General features: G+C 44.7%; 3 protein-coding genes and 1 long non-coding RNA gene across 4 annotated transcripts; 3 read left to right on the forward strand and 1 right to left on the reverse strand.

Moving 5' to 3' along the window:
* Positions 1 to 469: 469 nt before the first annotated feature.
* On the reverse strand, positions 470 to 2,081 carry LOC306825031. The gene is made up of 3 exons (XR_013779209.1): positions 1,948 to 2,081; positions 1,497 to 1,550; positions 470 to 1,252 (listed from the first exon to the last, which is right to left on the reverse strand). It is a non-coding gene; the product is annotated as an uncharacterized lncRNA (long non-coding RNA).
* Positions 2,082 to 3,296: 1,215 nt separating this feature from the next.
* On the forward strand, positions 3,297 to 5,235 carry LOC306824768 (tripartite motif-containing protein 16-like). The gene has a single exon (XM_079345111.1). It carries the CDS (start codon positions 3,500 to 3,502, stop codon positions 5,177 to 5,179), a length of 1,680 nt encoding a protein of 559 aa, XP_079201237.1. The 5' UTR covers positions 3,297 to 3,499; the 3' UTR covers positions 5,180 to 5,235.
* Positions 5,236 to 10,929: 5,694 nt separating this feature from the next.
* LOC306825018 (tripartite motif-containing protein 16-like) lies at positions 10,930 to 12,672 on the forward strand (the record flags this gene model as incomplete). Its single annotated transcript, XM_079345494.1, has 1 exon — positions 10,930 to 12,672. The coding sequence occupies one exon, from the start codon at positions 10,930 to 10,932 to the stop codon at positions 12,670 to 12,672; it is 1,743 nt and encodes a 580-aa protein (XP_079201620.1).
* Positions 12,673 to 18,386: 5,714 nt separating this feature from the next.
* LOC306833220 (E3 ubiquitin-protein ligase TRIM8-like) lies at positions 18,387 to 20,022 on the forward strand (the record flags this gene model as incomplete). The annotated part of the gene is made up of 3 exons (XM_079358345.1): positions 18,387 to 18,983; positions 19,104 to 19,442; positions 19,864 to 20,022. The coding sequence occupies 3 exons, from the start codon at positions 18,387 to 18,389 to the stop codon at positions 20,020 to 20,022; spliced, it is 1,095 nt and encodes a 364-aa protein (XP_079214471.1).
* Between the last annotated feature and the right edge of the window lie 1,391 nt (positions 20,023 to 21,413).

Here is a 21,413-nt window from a genome sequence, read left to right on the forward strand (position 1 = left end):
GCATTTTAAAAACCTAAACCAGTCGGGGACAGGACACGACCAGGTGGTCTAAGGTCTCTGAGAGAGAACAAAAAGGACAACCCTCCCCAGTGCTTGGGTCAAAGTGAGCTCTATGTCTGTTCGTAGCTATCGCTCCGTGTATTATCCTCCACTGGATATCAGCCATCCGTTTTTCCACAGGAGGCTTATACAGGACCGGCAGCTGCCGCTAGGGGAAAAGCCTGTTGCCAAAACGTCCATCCACCTCGACTCTCTGACTCCTAAAGAGGAGAAAAGTTCAGCACCTCGACACAGCTGGAGTGCAGCTGTTTGCCTGTACAGGAGCTGAAGGTTCCCAGTGCTGGAGTCTTTAAGTTCAGAATGAGGCCTCTCTCCTCTCTCCATTCCCCCACCTCGGGACTCACACTCAAGGGGGGGAAGCTATAAGGTAAGATGTCTATAAGGCCCTGCCCCCCCCCCCCTCCTCTGCCACAGGAAGGCACAGGACCGATGCTCTCACCCAGTGATGACTGGACCAGAAGAAGTCTATGAGGAGCCTCTGGAGTTGTCTCACAAGGCCTTGTGGTGGGGTTAGTGCTTGGAGTGTGTGCCACAGGGATAAGGCAATCAGGTTGTTGACAATCAGAGCTCTTCCCCTGTAGGACAGCTGGGGTAGCAACCATTTCCATTTAGACAACTTGGCTTGCAACCTTCCCCAGCACTCCATCCCAGTTCTGCGCCTCTATCCCTTTGTTTCCCAGATACAGTCCAAGGACCTTTAGACCTCTTGTTCCCCTCCTAAGGTTTCCAGGGAGACTGGGTGTGTTCCCTGCACTCCACTGACCAACCAAACAGGCCTCACTCTTCTCCCAGTTAACCCTAGCTGAGGCAGCTTTCTCATATAACTCCTGGATGTCTTCCTGACCCTGGACAAAGACATTTACGTCATCAGCATATGCTGATGTGACCACAGGGGGGCTGTGAACCAGTTCAGGAAAAACCAGGCCTCTCAGCCAGCTCCCCCACCTGTCCTGCTGCACCTACCTCCACCTGTCCTGGTGCACCTACCTCCACCTGTCCTGATGCACCTACCTCCACCTGTCCTGCTGGACCTGCTCCCACCTGTCCTGATGCACCTACCTTCACCTGTCCTGATGCACCTACCTCCACCTGTCCTGATGCACCTACCTCCACCTGTCCTGATGCACCTACCTCCACCTGTCCTGCTGGACCTGCTCCCACCTGTCCTGAGCGGCCTCGGCGCTCCTCTCCACTGTTTTTTTAATACAGAACAAGAACAAAGGTTTGCACATTAACAGTATGTTACAGCGTATATATACATACCTTCATCTTGGCTTTCTCCTATAATCATTGCTCTCCTTAATATAAGCTCAAGCTAAATGAGTCTTATTTGGTGCACCTTGAGTGAAATGTTTCATATTCATATTGAGTTCCATCATATTCAAAGACTGTCTGCATCACTAATGACTCTATCCTGTGAAATCCTTCAGACTCACCTTTCCAGTAGAGATCTCTCCCCTCTCACTCCCTGTGCTCCTCTGCCCTGACTCCTACAGGTCAATGGGGTGGTGGAGAGATTATTAGTATTATTGTTATTATCCAGTGATGATAATCATAGTGAATGAGCTCAGCTCCTGTTTCAGGTGTGCATCCGTGCATAAAGTGAGAAACACAGCTGATGCTCCAGAAGGAAGGAAATCACCCCAAAGATAGTATATGGTAAAGAGAGTGCACACTTAGCTCTATAAACAACCAGGGCCTTCACAATGCATTTCACACTAACTAGCTAGCTAAGTAGCAGAATTGTTTTAGAGCTGGAAAGTAACTGTGCAAGCTAGGTTTTTACTTGTCAAACAGGAAGCACTTGGCTCATTACATGGGACTTTGTGCTGTTAGCTGGAGGCTACAGCTAACTAATTATTACTAGCAGCAGAGAAGAAAACTTACTTTGTTAAAACACTTTCTTATATCCACTCTGCATTCACGTCCTTCTCCTCACGCTGTTCTAGCCGCTCTGTGTGGACTTCATCTTACACACACGCGCTGCAGGAGTGCAAGCTAGGTCGCAGGGAAAAGACTGGATTTTCAGTCACGTGGGCGGTCTCTATATGAACAAGTGGAATGGATTGGATAACGACGCGCTGAAGGGTCTCTCTACCTGACACGATGAAGTGAAGGGAAACTGACAGATTCATCATCATATTTAAGTCAATAATGACAGGTTATTCTGGGTAATGTAGTGCTAACCTGTCTAACTAATAACAAGGCTATGAACATAAATCAGACTACATTTTTCCAGGGATGTGTGTGTGCTTCCGTGCGTGCAGGTGGAAGTGCATGTGCATAAAACTGTAAGTTAGATCTTGTGGATTTAAATTAATAAGGGTGATTTAATGTTTTATTTTAAAATGGTTGTGTCATTCATTAAAAAGGGAAACAGTACAATTAATGGAAGTAAAAAAACAAGTTTAATTCACATTCATTTATAAGCTTTAAAGACCAATATTAAAGTCGTAATTTGACACTTTTGAATATTTAATGGGTTAAGTTGAAACACATGTAAAGTAATATTTTCTGTTTTACTCTCTTTTAGTTCTTACAGTGTTTTCAAAAATAAAAAGGAATTATTTAAAAAATCAAACCTCTGAAACATCAGTTTGAGAGCCAGACTGTCTATTCCTTCACACCTGAGGAGTGTCAGACACCTGGGATCAAATGTAGTCTGAGTCTGGACTTCCTGCAGGTCATTCAACTTCTTTTTCTTTCAGCTTTTCGATGATCTGGTTTGGATGTTAAAGACTTGATTGATTCTTTTGCTCGTTGTGAAAGTTTGAATGAACTTGTTCCTTCCTTTAAGATGAGAACTTGCTCATGATTTAAAGTAAACATCCATCAAGTCCTTCAGGATGAATGCATGTTGTCCCTGCAGCCTGTTTCAGCTAAAATTACAACTTTTAATTCCTTCTTTTTAAAGTGTAAAATCAGATGTGAGAACTTATCTCTCTGGGAACAATGAGAGCTGTTTTGTTTCACGTTGTGGTCACACTGACACCTGCTGGTGAGCTCCTGTCAGTACAGCTCAGTGAAATCTGACGTAAGGTGCCATTTAATACAAAACGATCTTTAAGTGCAGGTAAAAACTGCAAATCAAAACATGTCATAATATTTCCTTGTTTTGTATTGATGTTCTCTGTTGGAAACAAGTCTCTCTCTCTCTCTCTCTCTCTCTCTCACACACACACACACACCACTCCTCTTCCTGTAATGAGTCGTTGTTTGATCAGCCCTCCCTCTTCTTCCTGCTCTCACACACAGCCTGCTGCACTCTGTCCTCATATTACCTGGTTCCCTCCCCTTCAGATCTACAGTTTATAGTTGGGTGTAACCAACAAGAGCTGCACAGTCACATGCACAGACACATGCTTTGTAGATCAGAGGTGAAACTTGTTCCAGTTGTGAGGAAGTGAATCTCACACAGTCGTTGTTACAGAGAGGAGAAATGGCACGGAAAGGAGTTCAGCTGGACCGGGAATCCTTCTCTTGTTCCATCTGTCTGGATCTCCTGAAGGATCCGAGGACTCTTACCTGTGGACACAGCTACTGCATGAACTGTATTAAAGGCCACTGGGATGCAGAGGAGGACAAGAAAATCTACAGCTGTCCTCAGTGCAGAAAGACCTTCAGAGAGAGGCCTGACCTGGAGAAAAGCACCATGTTGGCAGATTTAGTGGAGAAGCTGAAGAAGACTGGACTCCAAGCTGCTCCTGCAGATCACTGCTATGCTGGATCTGATGACGTGGCCTGTGATGTCTGCACCGGGAGGAAACTGAAAGCCTGTAAGTCCTGTCTCTTCTGTTTGATCTCATTTTGTGAGAATCACCTCCAGCCTCATTATGATTCACCTGCCTATGCAAAACACAAGCTGGTGGAGCCCTCAAAGAAGCTCCAGGAGAACGTGTGCTCTCGTCATGATGAGGTGATGAAGATGTTCTGTCGCACTGATCAGCAGTCTATCTGTTATCTCTGCTCTGTGGACCAACACAAAGGTCACGACACAGTCTCAGCTGCAGCAGAAAGGAGCGAGAAGCAGAGAGAGCTCGAGGTGAGTCGACTAAACACCCAGCAGAGAATCCAGGACGGAGAGAAAGATGTGAAGCTGCTCCAACAGGAGGTGGAGGCTATCAATGGCTCTGCTGATAAAACAGTGAGGAACAGTGAGAAGATGTTCACTGAGCTGATCCGTCTCATGGAGAAAAGACGCTCTGATGTGACGCAGCAGGTCAGATCTCAGCAGCAAACTGAAGTGAGTCGAGTCAGAGAGCGTCAGGAGAAGCTGGAGCAGGAGATCACTGAGCTGAAGAGGAAAGACGCTGAGATGGAGAATCTGTCACACACACAGGACCACATCCAGTTTCTACAGGACTACCCCTCAGTGTCAGCACTCAGTGAATCTACACACTCATCCAGCATCAAGATCCGTCCTCTGAGGTACTTTGAGGACGTGACAGCAGCTGTGTCAGAAGTCAGAGATAAACTACAGGACGTCCTGACAGACAAATGGACAAACGTCTCACAGACACTGACTGAAGTGGATGTTTTACTGTCACAACCAGAACCAGAACCAGAGCCCAAGACCAGAGCTGAGTTCTTAAAATATTCATGTGACATCACACTGGATCCAAACACAGCACACACAGGGCTGTTATTATCTGATGAGAACAGAAAAGCAACATATACAGATCAGACCCAGTCTTATTCTAGTCACCCAGACAGATTCACTGGACGTCGTCAGGTCCTGAGTAAAGAGAGTCTGACTGGACGTTGTTACTGGGAGGTGGAGTGGAGAGGAACAGGAGTTGATGTAGCAGTCGCATACAAGAATATCAGCAGAGCAGGGGATGAGTGTTTATTTGGATTTAATGACAAATCTTGGATGTTAGATTGTTACAACAACAGTTATAACTTTTATTACAACGAAGTTGAGACTCCTCTCTCAGGTCCTCAGTCCTCCAGAGTAGGAGTGTACCTGGATCACAGAGCAGGTATTCTGTCTTTCTACAGCATCTCTGAAACCATGACTCTCCTCCACAGAGTCCAGACCACATTCACTCAGCCTCTACATGCTGGACTCGGGGTTTATGGTGATGGAGCCTCTGCTGAGTTGTGTAAACTGAAATAGACAGAAGTCTTTAAGGAGACAGATGTTTAACTTTCTGTGTTTGAAATCTTCAACTTGATTTTCATCCATGCTCATTGCTGAGATCTGATGGTCGTCACCTGTCAATCAAACTTGATGGGCGGTACTTTGACCTCTTCTCGTCTGTTCTGTAGAAGTTTGAGCGTCTTTAAGTGACGCTCCTTCCTGTGTCTGTTTAGACTCTTTCACTGCTCACCGTGACTTTTGTTCACCTGAACTGACATTTCTCTGTGTGAAAATGATGATTTGTGTTCATACATTTATATGCTGTTGTTTCTGTTCTGATTCAGAGTCTGAAGAGAGAGAGAGAGACAGAGAGAGAGAGAGAGAGAGAGAGAGAGAGAGACAGAGAGAGAGAGACTTGTTTCCAACAGAGAACATCAATACAAAACGAGGAAATATTATGACGTGTTTTTAGAGAGAGAGCAGCAAACTTTTCATTCATGCTGATTTTCTCTTCTCACCACTTTGTACATTTGTATAAAATCTATCAAATCCCACTTAAATAAAGGAGTTTGTCAGGATAAATGTTGGGGTTCATATTCAAAGTGATGTAAAAATGTCCTCTGAGGTGTTTTCAAAATGTAATCCTCCTGATGAAATCAATAAGGAGATAAATCCTGGTTTAGTGTGAACGGAGATTCTGATCAAACAAAGTGATTGTGTGGATGAAGTGAATGTGTTCATGAAATGATTGAAGGAGAGACATTGAACACACTTTACTGATTTGATGTGTGAACAACCTGAAGTTTAACATCCTGAATAAACTCACATGAACTCAACCTTTTCTTCTTTGTCTTCATTTTATGGCGAAGCAGTGGTTACTTCACATTTACTTAAATTTGAATCCAACAACGCTACCTAGGGGAATTTCACCCGCTGGAAGTTATAAAAGGGGAAAACACCTTGACTTAACCAGACAAAAAGTTCACACAAAAGGTACACACAATTTATTTTAAAATATTATTAAATATCTAGTTTTCAAATGTATATTGCTCAATTCCAATTGGACTCTATTGTAAGCACTGGAGCAGGGCTGAGGGCTTACCAGAGGTGAGTAGGACTGGCTGAAATAAAGGGGAGGGATCCTATGTTACACCGCACACCTGATCAAAAACAACATCAGCATTGACACCCAAGTGCTTTACTGTACAGGGACGTGACGGGCCGCCATCGAGGAATCAACCAGTCTCCTGCAATGCCCAGGACAATGAAATGGGGAAATAAATAAGTTACAAGGCCAATAATGCAACTCACGTATTCTATCTAAATGTGCGTATGATTACCCGTCACACATACTCATACGCACTCATATCCATATACACACATCCTGACATCGTGACAGGAGAGGATGAGCTACCATGCTGCAGATTCAGAAACAGTCTAAGTTTAAGTAGTTTAAGCCTCCTCTTAAAGGTCCAGAGTTTACTTCACTATGTCTTCAGCATGAACCAACTGGACCAGGAGAAAATCAGCTTTTCCATCTGTCTGGATCTCTTGAGGGATCCGGTGACTCTTACCTGTGGACACAGCTACTGCATGAACTGTATTAAAGGTCACTGGGATACAGAGGATTATTTGGCAGTCTATACCTGTCCTCAGTGAAGAGAGGACTGTCTTCCGAGGCCTGTCTTGAAGAAAAAAACCAAGTTTGCAGATATAGTGGAGTCTTCAGAGGGTCCCTGTGCTGTGGAAGACGTCTGGCATCGTTCCTTTACCGAAGACGAGACATCCCAGCCACGCCAAGGACTACAGACAGGTGACACTGATGTTGTACATCATGAAGACTCTGGAGGTCCGGCCGATAGTCAGGCACAAAAAAGATCCTTTCTGCTTTGCTTGCGAGTCCTAACTGGGAGTGGAGGACGCCATTGTGTTCCTGCTCGACGTCGTCAACGCTCACCTTGACAAGCCAGACAGCACTGTGAGGGTCATGTTGTTTGACTTCTCCAGTACTTTCGACACCATCTGTCCGGCTCTCCTGGGTGAGAAAATGACAACAGTGCAGGTGGATGCTCCTCTCGTGTCCTGGATTGTTTACCTGACAGGCAGACTACAGTAAGTTTGCCTTGCGGACAGTGTGACAGACAGTGTGCTCAGCAACACTGGGGTCAGACAGGGGACGGTCCTGTCTCTGTTCCTCTTCACCTTCTACACTGCAGACTTCAACTACGAAACCACACAGAACCCTGCCACCTTCTGAAGTTTTCTGAACACTCGGCCGTGGTTGGATGCATCAGCGAGGGTGAGGAGGCCGAGTACAGGGCTGTGGTGGCTGCAGTTCTAGGTCCAACACTATTTTCAATTTTCAGGCTCCCTCATGGTAGCATTATCCGTAAATATTATGTAAATTATCACTGTTATGTCGATGACACACAACTTTACCTCCCGATTACACCTGGTGACCTGTCAAATACATCCGATCTCCTAAAGTGCCTTTCAAAACTAAAATCACGAATGTCAGACTTTCTACAACTAAACAATGCAAAGTTTGAAGTAATAGTCATCGGTCCTCCATCAAAAATACATCAAATTACAGCACACCAAGGAGTACGTGCCCATTACCTAAAACATTTATCCGGAAACCTTGGTGTAGTTCTAGATCAGGACTTGTGTTTTGAGCCTGAAGTGAAGAACGTGATACAGTCCTGTTTTTACCAGCTCAGAAATATAACGAGATCAAATCACTCATGTTGTGAAACGATCTGGAACGTATCCATGCTTTTATTTCCTCCTGTCCTGAGTACTGTAATTCATTATACACCTGTCTCAGTAAAAAAAATCAATCCACCACCCACAAACTATCCCAAACAGTTAACAGAACCATCTCCTGATGCACAACCTTGGACACATTATCAGTGTTGTTTCCTGGAATTTCTGGGTGTTTTGGGTCTTACAACAGACACCCTCCTCCAGGCGACCCAACCGAGGCTGATCAGACCTCAGCCTGTGTGCAAGTGGCATTCTACTGCCCCCACCGCTCTCCCCTCTTCAGCCAGAGCCATCTGGAGGCTCTCTCTGCTGCCTCCACGTTGTTGCCTATAGCTCTCCTTCGGTCGGCACCTGTTAGGCCCAGTGTGCCATAGGCTTTACTCAAGGAGTGACTGGCAAAAACCCGACTGCCCACCTCCACTGGCATGCACCTGGTCCTCCAACCGTTCCTCCGACAATCTTCCACCAGCTCTTGGTACTTTTCCCTCTTTCTTACAACCCAGCTTTTAACAAGTACAAACAAATGTGCCCACATCACCCTCCAATCTTAATGTCCCTTCAATGGCTCCCTGTTGATTTTGGAATTGATTTTAAGAGACTTTTATTTACAAAACGTGGGCTGTCCCCTTCCTGCATTTCTGATTTTTTAACCCCAGGTCCAGGCTTAAAACTAAAGGGGACAGGGCTTTTGCTGTTAGAGCCCCCAGAACAGCCTGCCAGATGATACCAGACTTGCAGAGTCAGTCTCTAGTTTTACTTTATACTTAAGACTTTCTTTTACAGAAAAGCTTTTACTCTCTGATTTATTTTTTATTTTTAATCTTTTATTCTTTTAGTCTGATTTTATTGTCCCTTTGCTTTTATTGTCTTTTGTGAAGAACTTTGTTCATTGTATAGAAAAGGTGCAATACATATAAAGTATTATCTTTATTATCATAATAAATCCCATTAATTGCTCATTGAAGCAGATTCTGGTGTGTGGACATAGTCTTCATATGTTTTTAAGAGCAACTGGAGCAACCAGATTTTACTCTGGGATTAATAAAGTGTTTCTGATCCTGAGTGTGTCTGACTCCAGGATCCTGACTGGTAGATGATTCCAAATGAGAGAGGCCTGATATCATACCACTTGCTACGATGTCTTGTGTTTCAAATTCTAATGATCATTTGTCCGAATAAATGGAGCAAACAGTGTCCTCGCTCAACTGTTTGTTATTGAGACACACCCTGTCTGTTACAAAAAGCTGCTGTTTGTGGAATGCAGTCAAACCTGAACATCTTTCTGTCAGTGAACTCCACCCGATGAAAATATTTCCATCTTCCCGCCCCGTCGCAGACCTCCAGGTATGAGGTTGTGAACTACACGACTCATTTAGTGAAATATTTATTACCCCCCAAAATGTAGACAATAACAAAGATAGGCCCAAATAACCAGAATTGACAAAGTCAGCAGTGGTTGTTTCCACCATTTGCCTCAATGACAATGACGTCTAGCTAGCTAGCTAGCTAGATGTTGTTCTGAGACAATGCATTCCACTCCCCCACAAGTGCTACATGCAGTTCTGCCAGGTCATGTCAGGGTGGGTTACGAACATGCAGTCACTGCTTCAGCTGGTCCCAGACATGTCCTATTGGGTTCAGGTCAGGGGACGCTGCTGGCCAAACCATATGAGGCACTCCAACTTCCTGAAGTTGAGCTGTGACAGTTCTGGCACGATGTGGTCGAGCATTGTCATCCATGAACAGAAAGTTGGGGGTGTGCTGGTGGAGTTGGGGGATGATGATGATGGGGTCTATGATGTCTCTGGGGTAAGAACGTGCAGTGACTGAGCCATCTACAATCACCTAATCTGTTTTGCACTGACTGGTGATGCCTGCCAGACTGTTGCACCTCCTCCACCAAAGCGAACTCTGGGTACCATATAGACTTTGGTGTATTGCTTACCTTGCCTTCTCCAGCAAGGCCGACGACCATCATTTCTGTGCAAGGTCACCTGACAGTCATGAGTGAACAGGACAGTAGACCACTGCTGTGTTGTCCAAGTCACATGGTCTTGTGCCCACTAAACGGTCACAGCGGTGTCATGGTGTCAGTGGAGTCACCTGCAGCGGTGGTCTGGCATCAAGCCAAGGCGGTGGAGTCAGTTGTGAACAGCTTGTCTGGAAACCCTTGTACTCCTCATGTCTCATAAACAGGCCTGCAGCTGTGTGGCAGTAGCGGTGTCTGAGTGCAAAGGTCCTCAGGTACTGGTCTTCATTGTGGTCCATCAATCATGGGGCTCCACTCCTGGGTATGTCACCAACACTGCCATCCTGCAAGTCTGCTGATGACAGTTTGAGAAACACCAAGTTCACGAGCAACATCTGACTGCCTGTTACTGACCTAAAGGCGTGCTGTGGCCAGGTGGCGCTGCTCGTCTGTTAAATGATGTTGTGTGTTCATGGCTGCTTGAATGATGAACCGGGAATGACTTGACAGGATAACATGTTAACAATTTTCAATACTAAAATTTGCTCTGAGTTGGGAAAAATGCTGCACTGCTGTTAGAAGCCCAGTCAATGTCTGTGATTGGTCAAATGTTGTAAACTCCGCCCATTTATGTGACAGCTGTCATAGAAACCCTATGTTTATTTCTTTCTCTGTTTTCCATTTTTATACAGTGTTATGTTTCAAATTCTAATGAACATTTCTCTAAATAAATTCAAAAAACAGTGTCCTCGCTCTTTGTTTATGAGACACACCCTGTCTGTTTAAAAAGTTGCTGTTTGTGGAACGTAGTCGAACCTGAACATCTTTCTGTCAGTGAACTCTACCTGATGCAAATGTTTCCCTTTCCCCGCCCCGTCACAGACCTGTCGGAATGAGGAAGGGTGTGAACTAGATACTGTAGATTGTAGGAAATAAAACACTTTATTCACTGCAGCAAGTCAACAAGAGCAGACGGTTTTTGTCCATCAGAGGTCTGACTGTATTTCTATCTAGAGAAAGAGGAACTGTTTGACCATCACTGAGAGGAGAAATGGCTCAACGAGGAAACCAACTGAACCAAGGAAAAATCAGCTGTTCCATCTGTCTGGATCTCCTGAAGGATCCGGTGACTCTTACCTGTGGACACAGTTACTGCATGAACTGTATTAAAGGACACTGGGATGCAGAGGATTATAAGGCAGTCTATACCTGTCCTCAGTGCAGAGAGGAATTCATACCGAGGCCTGTCCTGAAGAAAAACACCATGTTGGTAGATTTAGTGGAGGAGTTGAAGAAGACTGGACTCCAAGCCGCTCCTGCAGATCACTGCTATGCTGGATCTGAAGACGTGGCCTGTGATGTCTGCACCGGGAGGAAACTGAAAGCCTGTAAGTCCTGTCTGCAGTGTCTGGCCTCTTACTGTCAGAATCACCTCCAGCCTCATTTAGAAGCAGCTCCATTAAAGAAACACAAGCTGGTGGAGCCCTCCAAGAAGCTCCAGGAGAACGTGTGCTCTCGTCACAATGAGGAAATGAAAGTATTTTGTCGCACTGATCAGCAGTCTATCTGTCTTCTCTGTTTAATGGACGAACACAAAGGTCACGACACAGTCTCAGCTGCAGCAGAAAGGAGCGAGAAGCAGAGAGAGCTCGAGGTGAGTCGACTAAACACCCAGCAGAGAATCCAGGACGGAGAGAAAGATGTGAAGCTGCTCCAACAGGAGGTGGAGGCTATCAATGGCTCTGCTGATAAAACAGTGAGGAACAGTGAGAAGATGTTCACTGAGCTGATCCGTCTCATGGAGAAAAGACGCTCTGATGTGACGCAGCAGGTCAGATCCCAGCAGCAAACTGAAGTGAGTCGAGTCAGAGAGCGTCAGGAGAAGCTGGAGCAGGAGATCACTGAGCTGAAGAGGAAAGACGCTGAGATGGAGAAGCTGTCACACACACAGGACCACATCCAGTTTCTACAGGACTACCCCTCAGTGTCAGCACTCAGTGAATCTACACACTCATCCAGCATCAAGATCCGTCCTCTGAGGTACTTTGAGGACGTGACAGCAGCTGTGTCAGAAGTCAGAGATAAACTACAGGACGTCCTGACAGACAAATGGACAAACATCTCACAGACACTGACTGAAGTGGATGTTTTACTGTCAGAACCAAGACCAGAACCAGAACCAGAACCAGAACCAGAACCAGAGCCAGAACCAGAACCAGAACCAGCACCAGGACCACAGCCCAAGACCAGAGCTGAGTTCTTACAATATTCATGTGACATCACACTGGATCCAAACACAGCAAACACACAGCTGTTATTATCTGATGGGAACAGAAAAGTAACATATACAGGTCAGACCCAGTATTATTCTAGTCACCCAGACAGATTCCCTGGATGTCTTCAGGTCCTGAGTAAAGAGAGTCTGACTGGACGTTGTTACTGGGAGGTGGAGAGGAGAGGAGGAGGAGTTAATGTAGCAGTCACATACAAGAATATCAGCAGAGCAGGGAGTGAGTGTGGATTTGGATTTAATGACAAATCTTGGATGTTACAGTATTACAACAATAGTTATAACTTTTATTACAACAAAGTCCAGACTCGTGTCTTAGGTCCTCAGTCCTCCAGAGTAGGAGTGTACCTGGATCACAGAGCAGGTATTCTGTCCTTCTACAGCATCTCTCAAACCATGACTCTCCTCCACAGAGTCCAGACCACATTCACTCAGCCTCTACATGTTGGACTCGGGGTTTATGGTTCATATGGATCCTCTGCTGAGTTGTGTAAACTGAAATAGACAGAAGTCTTAAAGGAGACCGATGTTTAACTTTCTGTGTTTGAATTCTTCAACTTGATTTTTTTCCATGCTCGTTGCTGAGATCTGATGGTCGTCACTTGTCAATCAAACTTTATGGGCGGTACTTTGACCTCTTCTCGTCTGTTCTTTAAATGTTTGAGCGTCTTTAAGTGACGCTCCTTCCTGTGTCTGTTTAGCCGTGGACTCTTTCACTGCTCACCGTGACTTTTGTTCACCTGAACTGACATTTCTCTGTGTGAAAATGATGATTTGTGTTCATACATTTATATGCTGTTGTTTCTGTTCTGATTCAGAGTCTGAAGAGAGAGAGAGAGAGAGAGAGAGAGAGGGAGAGAGAGAGAGAGAGAGAGCAGCAAACTTTTCTTTCATGCTGATTTTCTCTTCTCACCACTTTGTACATTTGTATAAAATCTATCAAATCCCACTTAAAGAAAGGAGTTAGTCAGAATAAATGTTGGTGTTCATATTCAAAGTGATGTAAAAATGTCCTCTGAAGTGTTTTCAAAATGTAATCCTCCTGATGAAATCAATAAGGAGATAAATCCTGGTTTAGTGTGAGCGGAGATTCTGATCAAACAAAGTGATTGTATGGATGAAGTGAATGTGTTCATGAAATGATTGAAGGAGAGACATTGAACACACTTTACTGATTTGATGTGTGAACAACCTGAAGTTTAACATCCTGAATAAACTCACATGAACTCAACCTTTTCTTCTCTGTCTTCATTTTATGGCGAAGCAGTGGTACCTTCACATTTACTTTAATTTGAATCAAACAACGCCACCTAGGGGAATTTCACCCGCTGGAAGTTATAAAAGGGGAAAACACCTTGACTTAACCAGACAAAAAGTTCACACAAAAGGTACACACAATTTATTTTAAAATATTATTAAATATCTAGTTTTCAAATGTATATTGCTCAATTCCAATTGGACTCTATTGTACGCACTGGAGCAGGGCTGAGGGCTTACCAGAGGTGAGTAGGACTGGCTGAAATAAAGGGGAGGGATCCTATGTTACACCGCACACCTGATCAAAAACAACATCAGCATTGACACCCAAGTGCTTTACTGTACAGGGACGTGACGGGCCGCCATCGAGGAATCAACCAGTCTCCTGCAATGCCAGGGACAATGAAATGGGGAAATAAATAAGTTACAAGGCCAATAATGCAACTCACGTATTCTATCTAAATGTGCGTATGATTACCCGTCACACATACTCATACGCACTCATATCCATATACACACATCCTGACATCGTGACCGGAGAGGATGAGCTACCGTGCTGCAGATTCAGAAACAGTCTAAGTTTAAGTAGTTTAAGCATCCTCTTAAAGGTCCAGAGTTTACTTCACTATGTCTTCAGCATGAACCAACTGGACCAGGAGAAAATCAGCTGTTCCATCTGTCTGGATCTCTTGAAGGATCCGGTGACTCTTACCTGTGGACACAGCTACTGCATGAACTGTATTAAAGGTCACTGGGATACAGAGGATTATTAGGCAGTCTATACCTGTCCTCAGTGCAGAGAGGACTGTCTTCCGAGGCCTGTCCTGAAGAAAAAAAACAAGTTTGCAGATATAGTGGAGTCTTCAGAGGGTCCCTGTGCTGTGGAAGACGTCACCGAAGACGAGACATCCCAGCCACGCCAAGGACTACAGATAAGTGACACTGATGTCGTACATCATGAAGACTATGGAGGTCCGGCCGATAGTCAGGCACAAAAAAGATCCTTTCTGCTTAGCTTACTAACTGTGAGTTCAGGACGCCATCGTGTTCCTGCTCGACGTCGTCAACGCTCACCTTGACAAGCCAGACAGCACTGTGAGGGTCATGTTGTTTGACTTCTCCAGTACTTTCGACACCATCTGTCCGGCTCTCCTGGGGGAGAAAATGACAACAGTGCAGGTGGATGCTCCTCTCGTGTCCTGGATTGTTTACCTGACAGGCAGACTACAGTAAGTTCGCCTTGCGGACAGTGTGAAGGACAGTGTGCTCAGCAACACTGGGGTCAGACAGGGGACGGTCCTGTCTCTGTTCCTCTTCACCTTCTACACTGCAGACTTCAACTACGAAACAACCCAGAACCCTGAAGTTTTCTGAACACTCGGCCGTGGTTGGATGCATCAGCGAGGGTGAGGAGGCCGAGTACAGGTCTGTGGTGGCTGCAGTTCTAGGTCCAACACTATTTTCAATTTTCAGGCTCCCTCATGGTAGCATTATCTGTAAATATTATGTAAATTATCACTGTTATGCCGATGACACACAACTTTACCTCCCGATTACACCTGGTGACCTGTCAAATACATCTGATCTCCTAAGGTGCCTTTCAAAATTAAAATCACGAATGTCAGACATTCTACAACTAAACAATGCAAAGTTTGAAGTAATAGTCATCGGTCCTCCATCAAAAATACATCAAATTACAGCACACCAAGGAGTACGTGCCCATTACCTAAAACATTTATCCTGAAACCTTGGTGTAGTTCTCGATCAGGACTTGTGTTTTGAGCCTGAAGTGAAGAACGTGATACAGTCCTGTTTTTACCAGCTCAGAAATATAACGAGATCAAATCACTCATGTTGTGAAACGATCTGGAACGTATCCATGCTTTTATTTCCTCCTGTCCTGACTACTGTAATTCATTATACACCTGTCTCATTAAAAAAATCAATCCACCACCCACAAACTATCCCAAACAGTTAACAGAACCATCTCCTGATGCACAACCTTGGACACATTATCAGTGTTGTTTCCTGGAATCTCTGGGTGTTTTGGGTCTTACAACAGACACCCTCCTCCAGGCGACCCAACCGAGGCTGATCAGACCTCTGCCTGTGTCCAAGTGGCATTCTACTACCCCCACCGCTCTCCCCTCTTCAGCCAGAGCCGTCTGGAGGCTATCTGCTGCCTCCACGTTGTTGCCTATAGCTCTCCTTCGGTCGACACCTGTTAGGCCCAGTGTGCCATAGGCTTTACTCAAGGAGTGACTGGCAAAAACCCGACTGCCCACCTCCACTGGCATACACCTGGTCCTCCAACCGTTCCTCCGACAATCTTCCACCAGCTCTTGGTACAATCCTCCACCAGCTCTTGGTACTCCCTCTTTCTTACAACCCAACTTTTACCAAGTACAAACAAATGTGCCCACATCACCCTCCAATCTTAATGTCCCTTCACTGGCTCCCTGTTGATTTTGGAATTGATTTTAAGAGACTTTTATTTACCAAAAGTGGGCTGTCCCCTTCCTGCATTTCGGATTTTTTAACCCCTTCGTTATCCAGGGTGCAGTTTTAGATCCTCTGGCAGAGCCCAACTGGCTGTTGCAAGGTCCAGGCTTAAAACTAAAGGGGAACAGGGCTTTTGCTGTTAGAGCCCCCAGAACAGCCTGCCAGATGATACCAGACTTGCAGAGTCAGTCTCTAGTTTTACTTTATACTTAAGACTTTCTTTTACAGAAAAGCTTTTACACTCTGATTTATTTTTTATTTGTAATCTTTTATTCTTTTAGTCTGATTTTATTGTCCCTTTGCTTTTATTGTCTTTTGTGAAGAACTTTGCTCATTGTATAGAAAAGGTGCTATACATATAAAGTATTATCTTTATTATCATATTAAATCCCATTAATTGCTCATTGAAGCAGATTCTGGTGTGTGGACTTAGTCTTCCTATGTTTTTAAGAGCAACTGGAGCAACCAGATTTTACTCTGGGATTAATAAAGTGTTTCTGATCCAGAGTGTGTCTGACTCCAGGATCCTGACTGGTAGATGATTCCAAAGGAGAGAGGCCTGATATCATACCACTTGCTACGATGTCTTGTGTTTCAAATTCTAATGATCATTTGTCTAAATAAATGGAACAAACAGTGTCCTCACTCAACTGTTTGTTATTGAGACACACCCTGTCTGTTACAAAAAGCTGCTGTTTGTGGAATGCAGTCAAACCTGAACATCTTTCTGTCAGTGAACTCCACCCAATGAAAATATTTCCATCTTCCCGCCCCGTCGCAGACCTCCAAGTATGAGGTTGTGAACTACACGACTCATTTAGTGCAATATTTATTACCCCCAAAAATTTAGACAATAACAAAGATAGGCCCAAATAACCAGAATTGACAAAGTCAGCAGCGGTTGTTTCCATTTGCCTCAATGACAATGACGTCTAGCTAGCTAGCTAGATGTTGTTCTGAGACAATGCATTCCACTCCCCCACAAGTGCTACATGCAGTTCTGCCAGGTCATGTCAGGGTGGGTTACGAACATCCAGTCACTGCTTCAGCTGGTCCCAGACATGTCCTATTGGGTCCAGGTCAGGGGACGCTGCTGGCCAAACCATATGAGGCACTCCAACTTCCTGAAGTTGAGCTGTGACAATTCTGGCACGATGTGGTCGAGCATTATCATCCATGAACAGAAAGTTGGGGGTGTGCTGGCGGAGTTGGGGGATGATGATGATGGGGTCTATGATGTCTCTGAGGTAAGAACGTGCAGTGACTGAGCCATCTACAATCACCTAATCTGTTTTGCACTGACTGGTGATGCCTGCCAGACTGTTGCACCTCCTCCACCAAAGCGAACTCTGGGTACCATATAGACTTTGGTGTATCGCTTACCTTGCCTTCTCCAGCAAGGCCGACGACCATCATTTCTGTGCAAGGTCACCTGACAGTCATGAGTGAACAGGACAGTAGACCACTGCTGTGTTGTCCAAATCACATTGTCTTGTGCCCACTAAACGGTCACAGCGGTGTCATGGTGTCAGTGGAGTCACCTGCAGCGGTGGTCTGGCATCAAGCCAAGGCGGTGGAGTCAGTTGTGAACGGTTTGTCTGGAAACCCTTGTACTCCTCATGTCTCATAAACAGGCCTGCAGCTGTGTGGCAGTAGCGGTGTCTGAGTGCAAAGGTCCTCAGGTACTGGTCTTCATTGTGGTCCATCAATCATGGGGCTCCACTCCTGGGTATGTCACCAACACTGCCATCCTGCAAGTCTGCTGATGACAGTTTGAGAAACACCAAGTTCACGAGCAACATCTGACTGCCTGTTACTGACCTAAAGGCGTGCTGTGGCCAGGTGACGCTGCTCGTCTGTTAAATGATGTTGTGTGTTCATGGCTGCTTGAATGATGAACCGGGAATGACTTGACAGGATAACATGTTAACAATTTTCAATACTAAAATTTGCTCTAAGTTGGGGAAAATGCTGCACTGCTGTTAGAAGCCCAGTCAATGGCTGTGATTTGTCAAATGCTGTAAACTCCGCCCATTTATGTGACAGCTGGCATGGAAACCCTGTGTTTATTTATTTCTCTGTTTTCCATTTTTATACAGTGTTGTGTTTCAAATTCTAATGATCATTTGTCTAAATGAATTTAAAAAACAGTGTCCTCGCTCTTTGTTTATGAGACACACCCTGTCTCTTTTAAAAAGCTGCTGTTTGTGGAACGTAGTCAAACCTGAACATCTTTCTGTCAGTGAACTCCACCTGATGCAAATGTTTCCCTTTCCCCGCCCCGTCACAGACCTGTCGGTATGAGGAAGGGTGTGAACTAGATACTGTAGATTGCAGGAAATAAAACACTTTATTCACTGCAGCAAGTCAACAAGAGCAGACGGTTGTTGTCCAACAGAGCTCTGACTGTGTTTCTATCCAGAGAAAGAGGAACTGTTTGACCATCACTGAGAGGAGAAATGGCTCAACGAGGAAACCAACTGGACCAAGACAAAATCAGCTGTTCCATCTGTCTGGATCTCCTGAAGGATCCGGTGACTCTTACCTGCGGACACAGCTACTGCATGAACTGCATTAAAGGACACTGGGATACAGAGGATTATAAGGCAGTCTATACCTGTCCTCAGTGCAGAGAGGAATTCATACCGAGGCCTGTCCTGAAGAAAAACACCATGTTGGCAGATTTAGTGGAGGAGCTGAAGAAGACTGGACTCCAAGCTGCTCCTGCAAATCCCTGCTATGCTGGATCTGAAGACGTGGCCTGTGATGTCTGCACCGGGAGGAAACTGAAAGCCGGAATGTCCTGTCTGCAGTGTCTGGCCTCTTACTGTGAGAATCACCTCCAGCCTCATTTTGAAATACCTGCTTATGCAAAACACAAGCTGGTGGAGCCCTCCAAGAAGCTCCAGGAGAACATGTGCTCTCATCACAATGAGGAAATGAAAGTATTCTGTCGCACTGATCAGCAGTCTATCTGTTATCTCTGTTTAATGGACCAACACAAAGGTCACGACACAGTCTCAGCTGCAGCAGAAAGGAGCGAGAAGCAGAGAGAGCTCGAGGTGAGTCGACTAAACACCCAGCAGAGAATCCAGGTCAGAGAGAAAGATGTGAAGCTGCTCCAACAGGAGGTGGCGGCTATCAATGGCTCTGCTGATAAAACAGTGGGGAACAGTGAGAAGATGTTCACTGAGCTGATCCGTCTCATGGAGAAAAGACGCTCTGATGTGACGCAGCAGGTCAGATCCCAGCAGCAAACTGAAGTGAGTCGAGTCAGAGAGCGTCAGGAGAAGCTGGAGCAGGAGATCACTGAGCTGAAGAGGAAAGACGCTGAGATGGAGAAGCTGTCACACACACAGGACCACATCCAGTTTCTACAGGACTACCCCTCAGTGTCAGCACTCAGTGAATCTACACACTCATCCAGCATCAAGATCCGTCCTCTGAGGTACTTTGAGGACGTGACAGCAGCTGTGTCAGAAGTCAGAGATAAACTACAGGACGTCCTGACAGACAAATGGACAAACATCTCACAGACACTGACTCAAGTGGATGTTTTACTGTCAGGACCAGAGTACTACATGACCAGAGCTGAGTTCCTAAAATATTCATGTGACATCACACTGGATCCAAACACAGCACACACACGGCTGTTGTTATCTGATGAGAACAGAAAAGTAACATTAACAGATCAGACTTATTCTAGTCACCCAGACAGATGGATTTTGTTACTGGGAGGTGGAGTGGAGAGGGAGAGGAAGAGTTTCTGTAGCAGTCACATACAAGAATATCAGCAGAGCAGGGAGGTCAGATGAGTGTGGATTTGGATCTAATGACAAATCTTGGATGTTACTTTGTTCGAACAACAGTTACATCTTTTATTACAACAAAGTCGGGACTCGGGCCTCAGGTCCTCAGTCCTCCAGAGTAGGAGTGTACCTGGATCACAGAGCAGGTATTCTGTCCTTCTACAGCATCTCTGAAACCATGACTCTCCTCCACACAGTCCAGACCACATTCACTCAGCCTCTACATGTTGGACTGGGGTTTTATGGTTCATGTGGATCCTCTGCTGAGTTGTGTAAACTGAAATAAACAGAAGTCTTTAAGGAGACAGATGTTTAACTTTCTGTGTTTGAAATCTTCAACTTGATTTTTATCCATGCTCGTTGCTGAGATCTGATGGTCGTCACCTGTCAATCAAACTTTATGGGCGGTACTTTGACCTCTTCTCGTCTGTTCTGTAAATGTTTGAGCGTCTTTAAGTGACGCTCCTTCCTGTGTCTGTTTAGCCGTGGAATCTTTCACTGCTCACCGTGACTTTTGTTCACCTGAACTGACATTTCTCTGTGTGAAAATGATGATTTGTGTTCATACATTTATATGCTGTTGTTTCTGTTCTGATTCAGAGTCTGGAGAGAGAGAGAGAGAGAGAGAGAGAGAGAGAGAGAGAGAGAGAGAGAGAGAGAGAGAGAGAGAGAGAGAGAGAGAGAGAGAGAGAGAGAGAGAGAGAGACAGACAGAGAGAGAGAGACAGACAGAGAGAGAGAGAGAGAGAGAGAGAGAGAGAGAGAGAGAGAGAGAGAGAGAGAGAGAGAGAGAGAGTGAGCAGCAAACATTTCTTTCATGCTGATTTTCTCTTCTCACCACTTTGTACATTTGTATAAAATCTATCAAATCCCACTTAAAGAAAGGAGTTAGTCAGAATAAATGTTGGTGTTCATATTCAAAGTGATGTAAAAATGTCCTCTGAGGTGTTTTCAAAATGTAATCGTCCTGATGAAATCAATAAGGAGATAAATCCTGGTTTAGATTCTGATCAAACAAAGTGATTGTGTGGATGAAGTGAATGTGTTCATGAAATGATTGAAGGAGAGACATTGAACACACTTTACTGATTTGATGTGTGAACAACCTGAAGTTTGACATCCTGAATAAACTCACATGAACTCAACCTTTTCTTCTTGGTCTTCATTGCAAACGTTCCGTTATAGTTAAATCCTGCAGATGGCAGTAATGACACTTTTCTGATGCCAGCTGCCAATAAAATCCACAGAAGAAGAAGTATACCGAAGTAAACATAACACGGGCAGATGTGATTACTGTGGACAAGAGGAGACATAATGTTATTATGCACTGCCAGAAATATGATTTAAAAATGAAGATAAATGGTGGAAAAATTGAGAGAAATTAAAGTACAATTGAACGTCAAAGATATCTTACAAAAGATCTCATAAAATGAAGGAGTCAGGATTTGATTAGATTTTCTTGGACAAAGTCAGTTAATTGACAGGATTTATTATTTATTTTATTATTTATTTTATTTATTATTTTTCTTACATTTTATATTATTGTTTATAGAAATTAGAATTATGTTAGATGTTTGATCCACACTCCATACCACTAGGTGGCGGAACTGCACCAATCCGTTGTGTGTCAACCGCCATAAAACGTCAACGAAGAAGAAGTATACCGGAAGTCGTAGAT

This window comes from Symphodus melops (genome assembly GCF_947650265.1).
Source record: "Symphodus melops genome assembly, chromosome: 1".
In the NCBI taxonomy this organism is placed as follows: domain Eukaryota; kingdom Metazoa; phylum Chordata; class Actinopteri; order Labriformes; family Labridae; genus Symphodus; species Symphodus melops.

Bases quoted from the DNA above. Each gene is read 5' to 3' on its own strand.
- LOC306824768 (XM_079345111.1), top strand. From the start codon at position 3,500: ATGGCACGGAAAGGAGTTCAGCTGGACCGGGAATCCTTCTCTTGTTCC.